General features: G+C 38.8%; 1 protein-coding gene across 5 annotated transcripts in view; it reads left to right on the plus strand.

The window, feature by feature from the left end:
• Nucleotides 1-20,499, plus strand: part of SCUBE2 (signal peptide, CUB domain and EGF like domain containing 2) — a 400,692-nt gene that overhangs the window by 5,852 nt on the left and 374,341 nt on the right. For all 5 annotated transcript variants that reach the window (XM_073659017.1, XM_073659019.1, XM_073659018.1 and 2 more), the window contains exons 2-4: nt 2,509-2,631; nt 6,293-6,418; nt 11,659-11,793. In XM_073659017.1, the coding sequence (XP_073515118.1) occupies nt 2,509-2,631; nt 6,293-6,418; nt 11,659-11,793 (384 nt within the window). The remainder of the gene's footprint in view (nt 1-2,508; nt 2,632-6,292; nt 6,419-11,658; nt 11,794-20,499) is intronic.

Here is a 20,499-nt window from a genome sequence, read left to right on the forward strand (position 1 = left end):
GGAGCTAGGCCTGGCTTTATTACTGTCTCTCTCTCTCTCTCTTGCACCTGCTGACCTGGTGGTAGGGCCTTCTCTTGGAGATCACTCTCCCTGGACACTGGGGCCTCCGTGACTCCTAGCCCTGGTACAGTAGTCAGCGTTGGTCGACCTGGGACTTGTAGTCCTCCAGGTATCCGGTGGTCCCTACTGGGTATAATGGGACCCTGTAGGCGCGGACCCGGTGTCCGGTGTATACTTCGGGGTGAGCCTGGTACGCTCCTCTGCCCCCTCAGCTCCTCTCTCCTTTCCTCTTTGCCGTCGGCCACACTCAGGGCCCTCACTACTCGGCTTGTGCTGTAGGCCTTTTCTCGCCTAAGCATAGCAGCCAGCGTGCTGCGTCTTCACTGGTCTAAGTGCCAGCACACTCTAAAACTCACAACTCACTGCACTGCCTGCCTCCACCCTCCATATATATATGTTCCTAACGGGCTCCCTCTGGTGGTCTGAGGTGGTAGGGTGGAGGTGTGTGAATGTGTGAGGGCCTCTTGTGGAGAAGTCCATCCATGCACCCTACTGGGTTCTGTGTGTGAGTGTGGCTTTACAGTGTAGGTGTGCTTTAGTGTGGGTGTCGCTTTACAGTGTGGGTGTGGCTTTGCAGTGTGAGTGTGGCTGTACACATTGGGGGTGTGGCTTTACATTCTGGGTGTGCTTTAGTGTGGGTGTGGCTTTGCAGTGTGGGTGTGGCTGTACATATTGGGGGTGTGACTTTACATTGTGGGTGTGCTTTAGTGTGGGTGTGGCTTTACACATTGTGGGTGTGGCTTTACAGTGCGGGTGTGTCTTTACACATTGCTGGTGTGTCTTTACACATTGCTGGTGTGTCTTTACACATTGTGGGTGTGGCTTTACACAGTGTGGGCGTGGCTTTACACAGTGTGGGCGTGGCTTTACAGTGCGGGTGTGGCTTTACAGTGCGGGTGTGGCTTTACACATTGTGGGTGTGTCTTTACACATTGTGGGTGTGGCTGTACACATTGTGGGTGAGGCTTTACAGTATGGGCGTGGTTTTACACCTTGTGGGTGTGGCTTTACACCTTGTGGGTGTGGCTTTACACATTGTGGGTGTGGCTGTACACATTGTGGGTGAGGCTTTACAGTATGGGCGTGGCTTTACACCTTGTGGGTGTGGCTTTACACATTGTGGGTGTGGTTTTACATAATATATGACTCTACCCATAGTTCTGGGTTTAGGTCACATCTCCGCGTCTTTAGTTGTGGACATGATGGCGCTCCTGGATTTATAGGCCGAGTTGGAGAATTGCTTTGAAATATCTCATTATTGCTCCTAATAAGCAGAAATGCCCCAAATACTGACAGAAAGCAGCGGCCGAGCGTCACCTCCCAGGGAGGAGGGCGGCCATGATAATGAGCGATGGACAGGAGACCAAGCTGAGGTGAGAGAGTGCTAGCTCATTGATGTGAGCGGCAGACCGGCGTCACTCACCTCCTCAGGGGACGTAGCCGCCATGTTTGCTGTCAGTCGATTCATGAAAACAAACACCAAGAAAAAATATGGAAGAGCGGTCTGAGGAGGCAGCCAATCAGATTTCAGCTCTTATTTATAGTGGGTTCTGATTGGATTCTTGGAGATTGGGCCTCAGTAACAGAAAGGAATACTGTCCATAACTACCAATCACATCACTGCTTTTATATACCTAGCTTTAAAACACACAACCAATCACATCACTGCTTCTATATACTCCTAGGTTTTGGCAACCAATTACATCACTGCTTTTGTAATCACGTTTGGAGCTGTAAAAATGAAAGCTGAAAGCTGATTGGTTGCTATGGGCGACAAGCCCTTAAACCTTTTATATATTGACAAAATGGCGACATTTTTTAATGATCAATTAAAAAGACACAATAAATGTAAATTAATTTTCTGAATATAGTCTCCACAGTTACTGTGCATCCCTGGGGGCCCTGCCCCCGCATCCAGTGAAATCTCTGCTTTCATCAACCGTAAGGAAATAAAATGTGTTGGTTGCTATTGGCGACTGTTGCCGTCTCCCACTTTGTCGCTACTTTATCTGCATGTTCTCACAAATCTGGTGACCGAATGTACAGCCTATAAGGCCATATTCACACCGCGAGGTCACATCGCAACGTTTGGCAGCCATTACCTTAACCGTGACAACGTGACGACTGGCAGCAATAAGCCGAGATCTCTCCTCGCTGTGCACAGACGCGGCTGCGACCCGCCAGCACCGGCTCTGTGGTGGCGAGAACCATGATGGCCGCCTGCCGTGCCGGCGTCAGGATGGTTCCTGGATCCTGCTGGTTCTTCCTTCCAGGGGATTTTTGCGCAGTCGAAATGACGTCCTCAGGGATTATATAACTGACCGTCTTCTCACAATGAATATATATATATATATCGGCATATGTTGGCGTCTTTGCATCTAATATTATATATTGGAGGGGTGGGGAGTGGAATAATGGCTGTTACCCCCTTCATTCCTCTCTCTACAGGTGTTGATGAGTGTGCCCTGGGTACAGACGACTGCCACATCGACGCCATATGCCAGGACACGCCAACGTCATACAAGTGCCTGTGCAAAGCAGGATTTAAAGGGGAAGGCACAGCGTGTGAAGGTGGGGGCTCTGAGCGTCCGCCTCCTGTAGGCGTACAGTCCTGAAAATGATGCATGTCAGGGCGCACGTTCGCTCTGCTGGCACCGTCGGCGCGTATCCATCCGGATCCCGTTTTGTGGGGGGTTCGGCCAATGCCCCAACGGGACCAGCGAACGTGTCGCTAAACGCAATGTGAAAGCTCCCTTAGGATAAGGCCCGGGCTCCACACAACCCGAAGATTGCAAACGTCTCATTGCTTCAGTCCTGTTTCCTTTCAGCACGTGACGCGACAGCCACTGCTGCCAAACACGTTTTTTTTAGTTGCACAACAAAAAATATATATAATAACCCCTTTGTGATTGAGCGATTTTTACTTATTGCTCCTTTATTTCACCCGCCTTCTTCCAAGGGCCACAACAATTCATTTTCCCATTGACATCGGCCTTGCTTTTCCACTAGGTTATAATTTTGAGTGACACCATTCATTTTCCTGTATAAGGCTATGTGCCCACGATGCAGAAATGAAGCGGAAAATTTCCGCTTCATTTCTGCATGTCCTTGCCCGGAAAAACGCGTGCGGAATTTGACACGCGTTTTTCGCGCGTTTTGCACATGCGGAATTGCCTTGCATTTTCTAATGCATTGAGAAGGCAATTCCGCATGTGCAAAACGCACAAATAATGGACATGCTGCGAAATTTTCCGCACATCAAAAACGCTGCGGAAAATTCTGCAGCATGGGCATTGAAATTGCAGATTTACATTGGGGACCATGGGAGAAGGATTACCAAGCGTTTATGCTGCAAAAACGCTTGAAAAACGCATCGTGGGCACGGACCCTAATATACCATGCAGCGAAATGGTGAAAAAAAATAATCCAATTTTGTCTTTTTTTTTTCTTTGGAGGTCGATGGGGATTGGGGAAGCTGTTGTTTTTACAGTGGTCAGGGTGCGGTAATATGAGTCATCAGGTCAGTACGATTACGGCGATAGAAAACTTGTATTATTATTATTTTTTTTTATTTAGCGGCTAAAAAAAAGTCAGAAGTTTTTGGTTTGCTTGACGAGCGCTTTTTTTTTTGCTGGGCGAGCGCTCGATTTTATAACACACCATTTGAGTTTCCATACGATGATTTGATCGCTTTTTATTTCACGGAAATCGATTTTGTTTTCTACGCGGCGTTTACGGAACGGGTTAATTATATTTTGATAGATCAGACTTTTACAGACACAGAGATACTGAATAATTAATTTTTTTATGTAATATTTTTACACTGGGAAAAGCAGGATTAGTGATATATTTTTTTTTAATTTATGTATTTATAATTTTTTTTTCTTGCTTAAATTTTTAATCCTCCTAGGAGATTTGATCTTGCAAATCATCTGTTCTATATACTGTAATAATAAAGTATTGCGCCATATAGTGCAAATGACAATCTCCAACATTGCAGTGACGGGGACCTTCGGAAGGCACATCTATGGCCCTCGCCATTGTAATGCTACCATCACTGATTGACAGTGGCTTCTAAATTGTTAAACAGCAGCGATCAGAGGGACTCCAGCTGCTGCTATTGCCACAGATGGTGGCTGTGTAACACAGACGCTGTCGGCTGGATATGGCATGGACTCAGTTCGTGCAGTCACTGTATGACATCACATTTCTGTGCTCGCATTTTTTTTTGCATTTTCTCCTTTTTTTTTATAGAAATGTATTTTATGATCAGTCTTGTATATACAGTTGTGCTCAAAAGTTTACATACCCCGGCAGAATTTTTCCTTTCTTGTCCTTGTTTCAGAGAATATGAATGATAACAAAAAACTTTCTCTCCACTCATGGTTATTGGTTAGGTGAAGCCATTTATTGTCAAACTACTGTGTTTTCTCTTCTTAAATCTTAATGACCACCAAAAACATCCAAATGACCCTGATCAAAAGTTCACTTCTTCTGGTGATTTTGGCCTGATAACGTGCACAGAATTTGACACAAATGGGTTTGAATGGCTACTAAAGGTAACATCCTCACCTGTGACCTGTTTGTTTGTAATCAGTGTGTGTGCATAAAAGCTGAGTGAGTTTCTGGGATCCAGACGGACTCTTGCATCTTTCATCCAGCTACTGACGTTTCTGGATTGTGAGTCATGGAGAAAGCAAAAGAATTGTCAACAGATCTACGGGAAAAGGTAGTTGAACTGTATAACACAGGAAAGGGATACAAAAAGATATCCAAGGAATTGATAATGCCAGTCAGCAGCGTTCACACTGTGATTAACGAATGGAAAATCAGGGGCTCTGTAAAAACCAAACCACGGTCAGGTAGACCAACAAAAATTTCGGCCACAACAGCCAGGAAAATTGTTCGGGATGTAAAGAAAAACCCACAAATAACATCAGCTGAAATTCAAGACTCTGAAAACTAGCGGTGTGGCTGTTTCAAGATGCACAATAAGGAGGCACTTGAAGAAAAATGGGCTGCATGGTCGAGTCACCAGAAGAAAGCCATTGCTGCGCAAACGCCACAAAGTATCTTGCCAACAATACGCCAAACAGCACAGAGACAAGCCTCAAAACTTCTGGAAAAGGTAATTTGGAGTGATGAGACCAAAATTGAACTTTTTGGCCACAACCATAAACGTTACATTTGGAGAGAGGCCAACAAGGCCTATGATGAAAGGAACACCATTCCTACAGTAAAGCATGGAGGTGGATCACTGATGTTTTGGGGATGTGTGAGCTACAAAGGCACAGGAAACTTGGTGAAAGTTGAAGGAAAGATGAATGCAGCACATTATCAGCAAATTTGCGCTCATCAGCCCGGAAGCTGCACATGGGATGTACTTGGACGTTCCAACATGACAACGATCCAAAACACAAGGCCAAGTCGACCTGTCATTGGCTACAGCAGAACAAAGTGAAGGTTCTGGAGTGGCCATCTCAGTCTCCTGACCTCAATATCATTGAGCCACTCTGGGGAGATCTCAAGCGCGCAGTTCATGCTAGACAGCCCGGGAATTTACAGGAACTGGAGGCTTTTTGCCATCTGAGAAAATAAAGAACCTCATCCACAGCTACCACAAAAGACTTCAAGCGGTCATTGATGTTAGAGGGGGCAATACACGGTATTAAGAACTGGGGTATGTGAACTTCTGATCAGGGTCATTTGGATGTTTTTGGTTGTCATTAAGATTTAAAAAGAGAAAACACAGTAGTTTGACAATAAATGGCTTCACCCAACCAATAACCAGGAGTGGAGAAAAAGTTTTTTTGTTATCATTCATATTCTCTGAAACAAGGCCAATAAAGGAAAAATTCTGCCGGGGTATGTAAACTTTTGAGCACAACTTTTTTCTGACGTTTCTTTAATCATATGCACCTAATACACAATAAACATGTAAAGGATCCTGTAGGAGGCTCAATAGGATGCGGTGCAGAAGGACACTTGTGGGTTTAACCCTGGCGGGCAGCGCTGGGTCGCCTCATCAATCAGCCGCGCTGTCACTTGGTAGGATGCTCACTCCGCAGCCACTTCAGCTGCCAGAGAAGAGCAACAAAAACACTTGATTTGCAAGACAATCCGGCTCTTAAAGGGCCGGCGAGCGTTTTCACTTGTGTCACTGAGCTGTGAAGGCCTTTTCTGGGGGGAGCTGAGCATCCATCATAATCACTTGTGTTCTTTTATCCTACAGACATTGATGAATGCGATAACGAGTACAATGGAGACTGCGTCCACGAGTGTACGAACATTCCTGGTAACTACCGTTGCACTTGCTACGACGGCTTTCAGTTGGAGCACGATGGGCATAACTGCCTGGGTAAGACTTTGTAGATTTACGCCTGTGTGATTGGGATTTCCCAGAGTGCCATCACAGGGATCTGTGGTTTTCTGGGTCTTGAGACCTTTTTTTTTCTGCAAAAAAAAAAAAAATCTGCAACAAAATAGCACCATGTGAACGCAACCTTATAAAGTCCATCGCAACAGACTTTGCTAAAACTAGTGGAACATCCATACTCCATCCCAGAGACCGACTTGGGTCCTGCTCACTAGCTGAGGGTCTGCTTCAATGTGTCCCATAGCAAAACAGCAAAAATCTTTTCTATCATTTCTATATAATTCTATATTTCCTTTTTTATGACCCGTTTGGGGCTTTCAGTTACACGACCCGTTCATTTCAAGGTTCTTGTTTTCATTCAGTCCTCACCTGGTTTTGGCTTCTAAATACTGATGTAAAATACTGACCAAATACTGAAAGTGTGAACGTGTGGCCTAAATGGATCGGCTTGAATAATCTGTTGAACTCTACGTTCCCTCAATTAATTTTTTGGTGAGTTTTTAATGCTGCATACTTAAAAAAAAATTGCAAGTAACTTATTTTACTTAATGGGTGCAGAAAATCTGCAGCATCAAAATTCACTAAAAAGTTTTTCTCGTGGGAACTTAATCTAAGAACCGCAACTTCGAGTTTATCTTTGCATCCAGTTTTTCTTTTCTTCTGCTGGATTTGTTATAGACGGACACGTGAAAAGAGCCTAATTTTTAGATGGGGTAAACGTTATATCTGCCGCGTTTTAAGGTTACCTAGTGTTTCATAGTTCTGGTTGTTTGCTAAATGTGGCGCTTCTTTTTACTGTGTAGTCCAAGTTACACGATCTACTAATCGGCTTACTACAGTCACTAAGTTAAGCCGAATTGTGGCGGAATTTTTGCACCCTTGATTGTGACTTAGGCCTCATAATAAATGTGGAAAAAAGAGTAAAACAAATGTTTTTTAAATATAGTTTTTGCAAGTCAGTCCCAATGTATCAGGCTATGTGCACATGGTGCGTTTTTTATGCGGCAAATCTGAGCGGGTTGGGATTCCAAAAACGCATTGCAAACCTTATCCCAGCATTTTCTATGGGATTTTGTAATATCTGTGCACATGATCAGGATTTATTGTGTGGAAAAATAAGCAGCATGTCCACTCTTGGTGCGGATTTGCCTGCCTTTTTCCTATACAATGCACTGGTAAAACCCATGGCAAATCCGCAGGCAAAAATGCACATAAAACGCATGTAAAGTCAAAAAAAGAAGCATAATTTTCGCAGAGTTTTTGCTGCCTAGAGGTGCAGAACCTTGTAGAAACACTGCAGAAATTTCTGCAAGAAAACACTGATCGTTCGCACATAGCCTAACAATACTGAGCATGTGCGGCCACCACTATACAGAATGGATCAGTGGTAACACATGCTCGGTACTACTGCATTCACAGTGATCGGTGACAGTCCCAGCAGTCGGACCTCCACATTACCTTCTCACTACCGATATATTTAAACCAAGTATTTTGGGCCATTCTCAGGATCAGGGGGGATCTCAGTAAGTAGATCCCCCAAAATCATAGATTTATCATCTGTACTGTGGAGAGAAGATAAATGTCCTTTATAGGACAACCTCTTGAATCATTACATATATAAACCCACTAGACCAATTTGCATGCACATACAGTTGTGCTGAAAAGTTTACACACCCTGGCAGAATTTTTCCTTTCTTGGTCTTGTTTCAGAGAATATGAATGAAAACAAAAAAACTTTTCCTCCACTCCTGGTTATTGGTTGGGTGAAGCCATTTATTTTCAAACTACTGAGTTTTCTCTTGTTAAATCTTAATGACCACCAAAAACATCCAAATGACCCTGATCAACAGTTCACATACCCTGGTGATATTGGCCTGATAACGTGCACAGAATTTGACACAAATGGGTTTGAATGGCTACTAAAGGTAACATCCTCACCTGTGACCTGTTTGCTTGTAATCAGTGTGTGTGCATAAAAGCTGAGTGAGTTTCTGGGATCCAGACTGACTCTTGCATCTTTCATCCAGCCACTGACGTTTCTGGATTGTGAGTCATGGAGAAAGCAAAAGATTTGTCAACGGATCTACGGGAAAAGGTAGTTGAACTGTATAACACAGGAAAGGGATACAAAAAGATATCCAAGGAATTGATAATGCCAGTCAGCAGCGTTCACACTGTGATTAACAAATGGAAAATCTGGGGCTCTGTAAAAATCAAACCACAGTCAGGTAGACCAACAAAAATTTCGGCCACAACTGCCAGGAAAAATGTTCAGGATGCAAAGAAAAACCCACAAATAACATCAACTGAAATTCAGGACTCTCTGAAAACTAGCGGTGTGGCTGTTTCAAGATGCACAATAAGGAGGCACTTGAAGAAAAATGGGCTGCATGGTTGAGTCGCCAGAAGAAAGCCATTACTGTGCAAATGTCACAAAGTATCTCGCCTACAATACGCCAAACAGCACAGAGACAAGCCTCAAAACTTCTGGAACAAGGTAATTTGGAGTGATGAGACCAAAATTGAACTTTTTGGCCACAACCATAAACATTACATTTGGAGAGAGGTCAAGAAGGCCTATGATGAAAGGAACACCATTCCTACAGTAAAGCATGGAGGTGGATCACTGATATTTTGGGGATGTGTGAGCTACAAAGGCACAGGAAACTTGGTAAAAGTTGAAGGAAAGATGAACGCAGCACATTATCCCCAAATACTGGAGGCAAATTTGCACTCATCAGCCGGAAGCTGCGCATGGGACGTACTTGGACGTTCCAATATGACAACGATCCAAAACACAAGGCCAAGTCGACCTGTCATTGGCTCCAGCAGAACAAAGTGAAGGTTTTGGAGCGGCCATCTCAGTCTCCTGACCTCAATATCATTGAGCCACTCTGGGGAGATCTCAAGCGCGCAGTTCATGCTGGACAGCCCAGGAATTTGCAGGAGCTGGAGGCTTTTTACCATGAAGAATGGGCAGCTTTACCATCGAGAAAATAACCTCATCCACAACTACCACAAAAGACTTCAGGCTGTCATTGATGTTAGAGGGGGCAATACACGGTATTAAGAACTGGGGTATGTGAACTTCTGATCAGGGTCATTTGGATGTTTTTTGTTGTCATTAAGATTTAAAAAGAGAAAACACAGTAGTTTGACAATAAATGGCTTCACCCAACCAATAACCATGAGCGGAGAAAAAGGTTTTTGTTATCATTCCTATTCTCTGAAACAAGACCAAGAAAGGAAAAATTCTGCCGGGGTATGTAAACTTTTGAGCACAACTGTAGATTAACGGCGTCGTCTGGGCCTGGTCATCAATATCTTATGCTACTGGTTTGAATAGTGGGCAGATGTGCAGTACCCGGTCACGGCCACTGTACAGTTGTGGAGCTGTGCTGTCCAGGTGCACAATGAGCACTTCTGACTGCTAGGTGTTGCCCCCCAAATGATCAGATATTGACCACCCATCCTAAGAATAGGCCAACAATGTAAAGGTCCTGGACAACCCCTTTAAATATTACTCAGTTTAGCTTGAAAATCTTCACCAAAAACTATGAAGAAACCATCATGTGTTGCCGCAGATTTTTGTGCAGATAAAACCACTGATTTCACATATTGCTTTGCATTGAATGAAACTGCAGTAACAATCTGTCATTCTTTAAATAAATGGGGCTTGCTGTAGATTTTGTACCCTGTGCCTAACCCTTGCCTAATTCCTGAAAAAATATTTTATTGGAATCTATAGGAGGAAAGTGATATGATAATGACGCACAGCAACAACTGAGAAAACCAATACACTGCTCAAAAAAATACAGGAACCCCTGAAATCCCCCATCCTAGATCTGAATGAATGAAATCTTCTCATTGAATACTTTGTTCTGTAGAAAGCTGAATGTGCTGAGAACAAAATCACACAAAAATCATCAATGGAAATCACATTTATTAACCAATGGAGGCCTGGATTTGGAGTCACCCCCATAGCTTCAATGCCTTCATCTTGCAGGAACTGCTGACACACTCCAGCCACATGAGGTCTGGCATTGTCCTGCATTAGGAGGAACCCAGGGCCAACCGCACCAGCATATGGTCTCACAAGGGGTCTGAGGATCTCATCTCGGTACCTAATGGCAATCAGGCTACCTCTGGCGAGCACATGGGGGGCTGGATTTGGAGTCACCCCCATAGCTTCAATGCCTTCATCTTGCAGGAACTACTGACACACTCCAGCCACATGAGGTCTGGCATTGTCCTGCATTAGGAGGAACCCAGGGCCAACCGCACCAGCATATGGTCTCACAAGGGGTCTGAGGATCTCATCTCGGTACCTAATGGCAGTCAGGCTACCTCTGGCGAGCACATGGAGGGCTGTGCGGCCCTCCAAAGAAATGCCACCCCACACCATTACTGACCCACTGCCAAACCGGTCATGCTGAAGGATGTTGCAGGTAGCAGATCGCTCTCCACGGCGTCTCCAGACTCGGTCACGTCTGTCACATGTGCTCAGTGTGAACCTGCTTTCATCTGTGAAGAGCACAGGGCGCCAGGGGCCACTTTGCCAATCCTGGTGTTCTGTGGCATTTCTTTGGAGGGCCGCACAGCCCTCCATGTGCTCTCCAGAGGTAGCCTGACTGCCATTAGGTACCGAGATGAGATCCTCAGACCCCTTGTGAGACCATATGCTGGTGCGGTTGGCCCTGGGTTCCTCCTAATACAGGACAATGCCAGACCTCATGTGGCTGGAGTGTGTCAGCAGTTCCTGCAAGATGAAGACATTGATGCTATGGGGGTGACTCCAAATCCAGGCCTCCACTGGTTAATAAATGTGATTTCCATTGATGATTTTTGGGTGATTTTGTTCTCAGCACATTCAGCTTTCTACAGAACAAAGTATTCAATGAGAAGATTTCATTCATTCAGATCTAGGAGGGGGGATTTCAGGGGTCCCTTTATTGTTTTGAGCAGTGTATATTGTTTTCATTCACTGACAGCAAGTAGAGGTCTTGTAAATGGACCTGGTATATTATGCTGAGGGTGAATGGAGGGTCCTGGCAGCCGGGAGTCCATCATATTCCATGTAATGAGGGGATGGTGAATGGCCACAACGTACAGATGAATGCTATCATAAAAATCAGCGTACCCTCTGCTGTCAGCAGCTGGAATATTAGGGGTCTGCACACAGCCGGCACCGTACACTGATGCTTCTCTCTACATTCTACTAGATGTGGACGAGTGCAGCTCAAACAATGGGGGCTGTCAGCAGACGTGCGTCAACACCATGGGGAGCTATGAATGTCGCTGTAAAGATGGCTTCTTTCTGAGTGACAATCAGCACACATGTATACATCGCTCTGAAGGTGAGTGAGACGGATTATGTATTCATCTTTCCCTATTTCTACAAATGTGATAGGAATATATTCAGTTTTTTCCTGCTACCTATGTACAAGAATATACTATAATACTGCTCCTATGTACAGGAATATAACTACTATAATACTGCCCCCTATGTACAAGAATATAACTACTATAATACTGCCCCCTATGTACAAGAATATAACTACTATAATACTGTCCCTATGTACAAGAATATAACTACTATAATACTGCTCCTATGTACAAGAATATAACTACTATAATACTGCTCCTATGTACAAGAATATAACTACTATAATACTGCGCCCTATGTACAAGAATATAACTACTATAATACTGCTCCTATGTACAAGAATATAACTACTATAATACTGCCCCTATGTACAAGAATATAACTACTATAATACTGCTCCTATGTACAAGAATATAACTACTATAATACTGCTCCTATGTACAAGAATATAACTACTATAATACTGCCCCCTATGTACAAGAATATAACTACTATAATACTACCCCCTATGTACAAGAATATAACTACTATAATACTACCCCCTATGTACAAGAATATAACTACTATAATACTGCCCCTATGTACAAGAATATAACTACTATAATACTGCTCCTATGTACAAGAATATAACTACTATAATACTGCTCCTATGTACAAGAATATAACTACTATAATACTGCCCCTATGTACAAGAATATAACTACTATAATACTGCTCCTATGTACAAGAATATAACTACTATAATACTGCCCCCTATGTACAAGAATATAACTACTATAATACTACCCCCTATGTACAAGAATACAACTACTATAATACTGCCCCTATGTACAAGAATATAACTACTATAATACTGCTCCTATGTACAGGAATATAACTACTATAATACTGCCCCCTATGTACAAGAATATAACTACTATAATACTGCTCCCTATGTACAAGAATATAACTACTATAATACTGCCTCATATGTACAAGAATATAACTACTATAATACTGCCCCTATGTACAAGAATATAACTACTATAATACTGCTCCCTATGTACAAGAATATAACTACTATAATACTGCTCCTATGTACAAGAATATAACTACTATAATACTGCTCCTATGTACAAGAATATAACTACTATAATACTGCCCCCTATGTACAAGAATATAACTACTATAATACTGCTCCTATGTACAAGAATAGAACTACTATAATACTGCCCCTATGTACAAGAATATAACTACTATAATACTGCCCCCTATGTACAAGAATATAACTACTATAATACTGCCCCCTATGTACAAGAATATAACTACTATAATACTGCTCCCTATGTACAAGAATATAACTACTATAATACTGCCCCTATGTACAAGAATATAACTACTATAATACTGCCCCCTATGTACAAGAATATAACTACTATAATACTGCTCCTATGTACAAGAATATAACTACTATAATACTGCCCATATGTACAAGAATATAACTACTATAATACTGCTCCTATGTACAAGAATATACTATAATACTGCTCCTATGTACAAGAATATAACTACTATAATACTGCCCCTATGTACAAGAATATAACTCCTATAATACTGCTCCTATGTACAAGAATATAACTACTATAATACTGCCCCCTATGTACAAGAATATAACTACTATAATACTGCCCATATGTACAAGAATATAACTACTATAATACTGCTCCTATGTACAAGAATATACTATAATACTGCTCCTATGTACAAGAATATAACTACTATAATACTGCTCCTATGTACAAGAATATAACTACTATAATACTGCCCCTATGTACAAGAATATAACTACTATAATACTGCCCCCTATGTACAAGAATATAACTACTATAATACTGCTCCTATGTACAAGAATATAACTACTATAATACTGCTCCTATGTACAAGAATATACTATAATACTGCTCCTATGTACAGTAATATAACTACTATAATACTGCTCCTATGTACAAGAATATAACTACTATAATACTGTCCCCTATGTACAAGAATATAACTACTATAATACTGCCCCCTATGTACAAGAATATAACTACTATAATACTGCCCCCTATGTGCAGGAATATAGCTACTATAATACTGCTCCTATGTACAAGAATATAACTACTATAATACTGCCCCCTATGTACAAGAATATAACTACTATAATACTGCCCCTATGTACAAGAATATAACTGCTATAATACTGCCCCCTATGTACAAGAATATAACTGCTATAATACTGCTCCTATGTACAAGAATATAACTACTATAATACTGCTCCTATGTACAAGAATATAACTACTATAATACTGCTCCTATGTACAAGAATATAACTACTATAATACTGCCCCCTATGTACAAGAATATAACTACTATAATACTGCCCCTATGTACAAGAATATAACTACTATAATACTGCCCCCTATGTACAAGAATATAACTACTATAATACTGCTCCTATGTACAGTAATATAACTACTATAATACTGCTCCCTATGTACAAGAATATAACTACTATAATACTGCCCCTATGTACAAGAATATAACTACTATAATACTGCTCCTATGTACAAGAATATAACTACTATAATACTGCTCCTATGTACAAGAATATAACTACTATAATACTGCCCCCTATGTACAAGAATATAACTACTATAATACTGCTCCTATGTACAAGAATATAACTACTATAATACTGCCCCTATGTACAAGAATATAACTACTATAATACTGCTCCTATGTACAAGAATATAACTACTATAATACTGCTCCTATGTACAAGAATATAACTACTATAATACTGCCCCCTATGTACAAGAATATAACTACTATAATACTACCCCCTATGTACAAGAATATAACTACTATAATACTACCCCCTATGTACAAGAATATAACTACTATAATACTGCCCCTATGTACAAGAATATAACTACTATAATACTGCTCCTATGTACAAGAATATAACTACTATAATACTGCTCCTATGTACAAGAATATAACTACTATAATACTGCCCCTATGTACAAGAATATAACTACTATAATACTGCTCCTATGTACAAGAATATAACTACTATAATACTGCCCCCTATGTACAAGAATATAACTACTATAATACTACCCCCTATGTACAAGAATATAACTACTATAATACTGCCCCTATGTACAAGAATATAACTACTATAATACTGCTCCTATGTACAGGAATATAACTACTATAATACTGCCCCCTATGTACAAGAATATAACTACTATAATACTGCTCCCTATGTACAAGAATATAACTACTATAATACTGCCTCATATGTACAAGAATATAACTACTATAATACTGCCCCTATGTACAAGAATATAACTACTATAATACTGCTCCCTATGTACAAGAATATAACTACTATAATACTGCTCCTATGTACAAGAATATAACTACTATAATACTGCTCCTATGTACAAGAATATAACTACTATAATACTGCCCCCTATGTACAAGAATATAACTACTATAATACTGCTCCTATGTACAAGAATAGAACTACTATAATACTGCCCCTATGTACAAGAATATAACTACTATAATACTGCCCCCTATGTACAAGAATATAACTACTATAATACTGCCCCCTATGTACAAGAATATAACTACTATAATACTGCTCCCTATGTACAAGAATATAACTACTATAATACTGCCCCTATGTACAAGAATATAACTACTATAATACTGCCCCCTATGTACAAGAATATAACTACTATAATACTGCTCCTATGTACAAGAATATAACTACTATAATACTGCCCATATGTACAAGAATATAACTACTATAATACTGCTCCTATTTACAAGAATATACTATAATACTGCTCCTATGTACAAGAATATAACTACTATAATACTGCCCCTATGTACAAGAATATAACTACTATAATACTGCTCCTATGTACAAGAATATAACTACTATAATACTGCTCCTATGTACAAGAATATAACTACTATAATACTGCCCCCTATGTACAAGAATATAACTACTATAATACTGCCCCTATGTACAAGAATATAACTACTATAATACTGCCCCCTATGTACAAGAATATAACTACTATAATACTGCTCCTATGTACAGTAATATAACTACTATAATACTGCTCCCTATGTACAAGAATATAACTACTATAATACTGCCCCTATGTACAAGAATATAACTACTATAATACTGCTCCTATGTACAAGAATATAACTACTATAATACTGCTCCTATGTACAAGAATATAACTACTATAATACTGCCCCCTATGTACAAGAATATAACTACTATAATACTGCTCCTATGTACAAGAATATAACTACTATAATACTGCCCCTATGTACAAGAATATAACTACTATAATACTGCTCCTATGTACAAGAATATAACTACTATAATACTGCTCCTATGTACAAGAATATAACTACTATAATACTGCCCCCTATGTACAAGAATATAACTACTATAATACTACCCCCTATGTACAAGAATATAACTACTATAATACTACCCCCTATGTACAAGAATATAACTACTATAATACTGCCCCTATGTACAAGAATATAACTACTATAATACTGCTCCTATGTACAAGAATATAACTACTATAATACTGCTCCTATGTACAAGAATATAACTACTATAATACTGCCCCTATGTACAAGAATATAACTACTATAATACTGCTCCTATGTACAAGAATATAACTACTATAATACTGCCCCCTATGTACAAGAATATAACTACTATAATACTACCCCCTATGTACAAGAATATAACTACTATAATACTGCCCCTATGTACAAGAATATAACTACTATAATACTGCTCCTATGTACAGGAATATAACTACTATAATACTGCCCCCTATGTACAAGAATATAACTACTATAATACTGCTCCCTATGTACAAGAATATAACTACTATAATACTGCCTCATATGTACAAGAATATAACTACTATAATACTGCCCCTATGTACAAGAATATAACTACTATAATACTGCTCCCTATGTACAAGAATATAACTACTATAATACTGCTCCTATGTACAAGAATATAACTACTATAATACTGCTCCTATGTACAAGAATATAACTACTATAATACTGCCCCCTATGTACAAGAATATAACTACTATAATACTGCTCCTATGTACAAGAATAGAACTACTATAATACTGCCCCTATGTACAAGAATATAACTACTATAATACTGCCCCCTATGTACAAGAATATAACTACTATAATACTGCCCCCTATGTACAAGAATATAACTACTATAATACTGCTCCCTATGTACAAGAATATAACTACTATAATACTGCCCCTATGTACAAGAATATAACTACTATAATACTGCCCCCTATGTACAAGAATATAACTACTATAATACTGCTCCTATGTACAAGAATATAACTACTATAATACTGCCCATATGTACAAGAATATAACTACTATAATACTGCTCCTATTTACAAGAATATACTATAATACTGCTCCTATGTACAAGAATATAACTACTATAATACTGCCCCTATGTACAAGAATATAACTCCTATAATACTGCTCCTATGTACAAGAATATAACTACTATAATACTGCCCCCTATGTACAAGAATATAACTACTATAATACTGCCCATATGTACAAGAATATAACTACTATAATACTGCTCCTATGTACAAGAATATACTATAATACTGCTCCTATGTACAAGAATATAACTACTATAATACTGCTCCTATGTACAAGAATATAACTACTATAATACTGCCCCTATGTACAAGAATATAACTACTATAATACTGCCCCCTATGTACAAGAATATAACTACTATAATACTGCTCCTATGTACAAGAATATAACTACTATAATACTGCTCCTATGTACAAGAATATACTATAATACTGCTCCTATGTACAGTAATATAACTACTATAATACTGCTCCTATGTACAAGAATATAACTACTATAATACTGTCCCCTATGTACAAGAATATAACTACTATAATACTGCCCCCTATGTACAAGAATATAACTACTATAATACTGCCCCCTATGTGCAGGAATATAGCTACTATAATACTGCTCCTATGTACAAGAATATAACTACTATAATACTGCCCCCTATGTACAAGAATATAACTACTATAATACTGCCCCTATGTACAAGAATATAACTGCTATAATACTGCCCCCTATGTACAAGAATATAACTGCTATAATACTGCTCCTATGTACAAGAATATAACTACTATAATACTGCTCCTATGTACAAGAATATAACTACTATAATACTGCTCCTATGTACAAGAATATAACTACTATAATACTGCCCCCTATGTACAAGAATATAACTACTATAATACTGCCCCTATGTACAAGAATATAACTACTATAATACTGCCCCCTATGTACAAGAATATAACTACTATAATACTGCTCCTATGTACAAGAATAGAACTACTATAATACTGCCCCTATGTACAAGAATATAACTACTATAATACTGCCTCCTATGTACAAGAATATAACTACTATAATACTGCCCCCTATGTACAAGAATATAACTACTATAATACTGCTCCCTATGTACAAGAATATAACTACTATAATACTGCTCCTATGTACAAGAATATAACTACTATAATACTGACCATATGTACAAGAATATAACTACTATAATACTGCTCCTATGTACAAGAATATAACTACTATAATACTGCCCCTATGTACAAGAATATAACTACTATAATACTGCTCCTATGTACAAGAATATAACTACTATAATACTGCCCCCTATGTGCAAGAATATAACTACTATAATACTGCCCCTATGTACAAGAATATGACTACTATAATACTGCTCCCTATGTGCAAGAATATAACTACTATAATACTGCTCCTATGTACAAGAATATAACTCCTATAATACTGCTCCTATGTACAAGAATATAACTACTATAATACTGCTCCTATGTACAAGAATATAACTACTATAATACTGCCCCTATGTACAAGAATATAACTACTATAATACTGCTCCTATGTACAAGAATATAACTACTATAATACTGCTCCTATGTACAAGAATATAACTACTATAATACTGCTCCTATGTACAAGAATATAACTACTATAATACTGCCCCCTATGTGCAAGAATATAACTACTATAATACTGCCCCTATGTACAAGAATATGACTACTATAATACTGCTCCCTATGTGCAAGAATATAACTAATATAATACTGCCCAATATGTACAAGAATATAACTAATATAATACTGCTCCTATGTACAAGAATATAACTACTATAATACTGCTCCTATGTACAAGAATATAACTACTATAATACTGCTCCTATGTACAAGAATATAACTACTATAATACTGCTCCCATGTACAAGAATATAACTACTATAATACTGCTCCTATGTACAAGAATATAACTACTATAATACTGCTCCTATGTACAAGAATATAACTACTATAATACTGCTCCTATGTACAAGAATATAACTACTATAATACTGCTCCTATGTACAAGAATATAACTACTATAATACTGCCCCCTATGTACAAGAATATAACTACTATAATACTGCCCCTATGTACAAGAATATAACTACTATAATACTGCTCCTATGTACAAGAATATAACTACTATAATACTGCCCCCTATGTACAAGAATATAACTACTATAATACTGCCCATATGTACAAGAATATAACTACTATAATACTGCTCCTATGTACAAGAATATAACTACTATAATACTGCTCCTATGTACAAGAATATAACTACTATAATACTGCCCCTATGTACAAGAATATAACTACTATAATACTGCTCCTATGTACAAGAATATAACTACTATAATACTGCTCCTATGTACAAGAATATAACTACTATAATACTGCTCCTATGCACAAGAATATAACTACTATAATACTGCCCCCTATGTACAAGAATATAACTACTATAATACTGCCCCCTATGTACAAGAATATAACTACTATAATACTGCCCCTATGTACAAGAATATAACTGCTATAATACTGCCCCCTATGTACAAGAATATAACTGCTATAATACTGCTCCTATGTACAAGAATATAACTACTATAATACTGCTCCTATGTACAAGAATATAACTACTATAATACTGCTCCTATGTACAAGAATAGAACTACTATAATACTGCCCCTATGTACAAGAATATAACTACTATAATACTGCTCCTATGTACAATAATATAACTACTATAATACTGCCTCCTATGTACAAGAATATAACTACTATAATACTGCTCCTATGTACAATAATATAACTACTATAATACTGCCCCTATGTACAAGAATATAACTACTATAATACTGCTCCTATGTACAATAATATAACTACTATAATACTGCTCCTATGTACAAGAATATAACTACTATAATACTGCCCCTATGTGCCAGAATATAACTACTATAATACTGCTCCTATGTACAAGAATATAACTACTATAATACTGCTCCTATGTACAAGAATATAACTACTATAATACTGCCCCTATGTACAAGAATATAACTACTATAATACTGCCCCTATATGCAAGAATATAACTACTATAATACTGCTCC

Source organism: Phyllobates terribilis, unplaced genomic scaffold (assembly GCF_046119375.1).
Source record: "Phyllobates terribilis strain yellow unplaced genomic scaffold, ASM4611937v1 Scaffold_13__5_contigs__length_258822181, whole genome shotgun sequence".
Lineage (NCBI taxonomy): Eukaryota > Metazoa > Chordata > Amphibia > Anura > Dendrobatidae > Phyllobates > Phyllobates terribilis.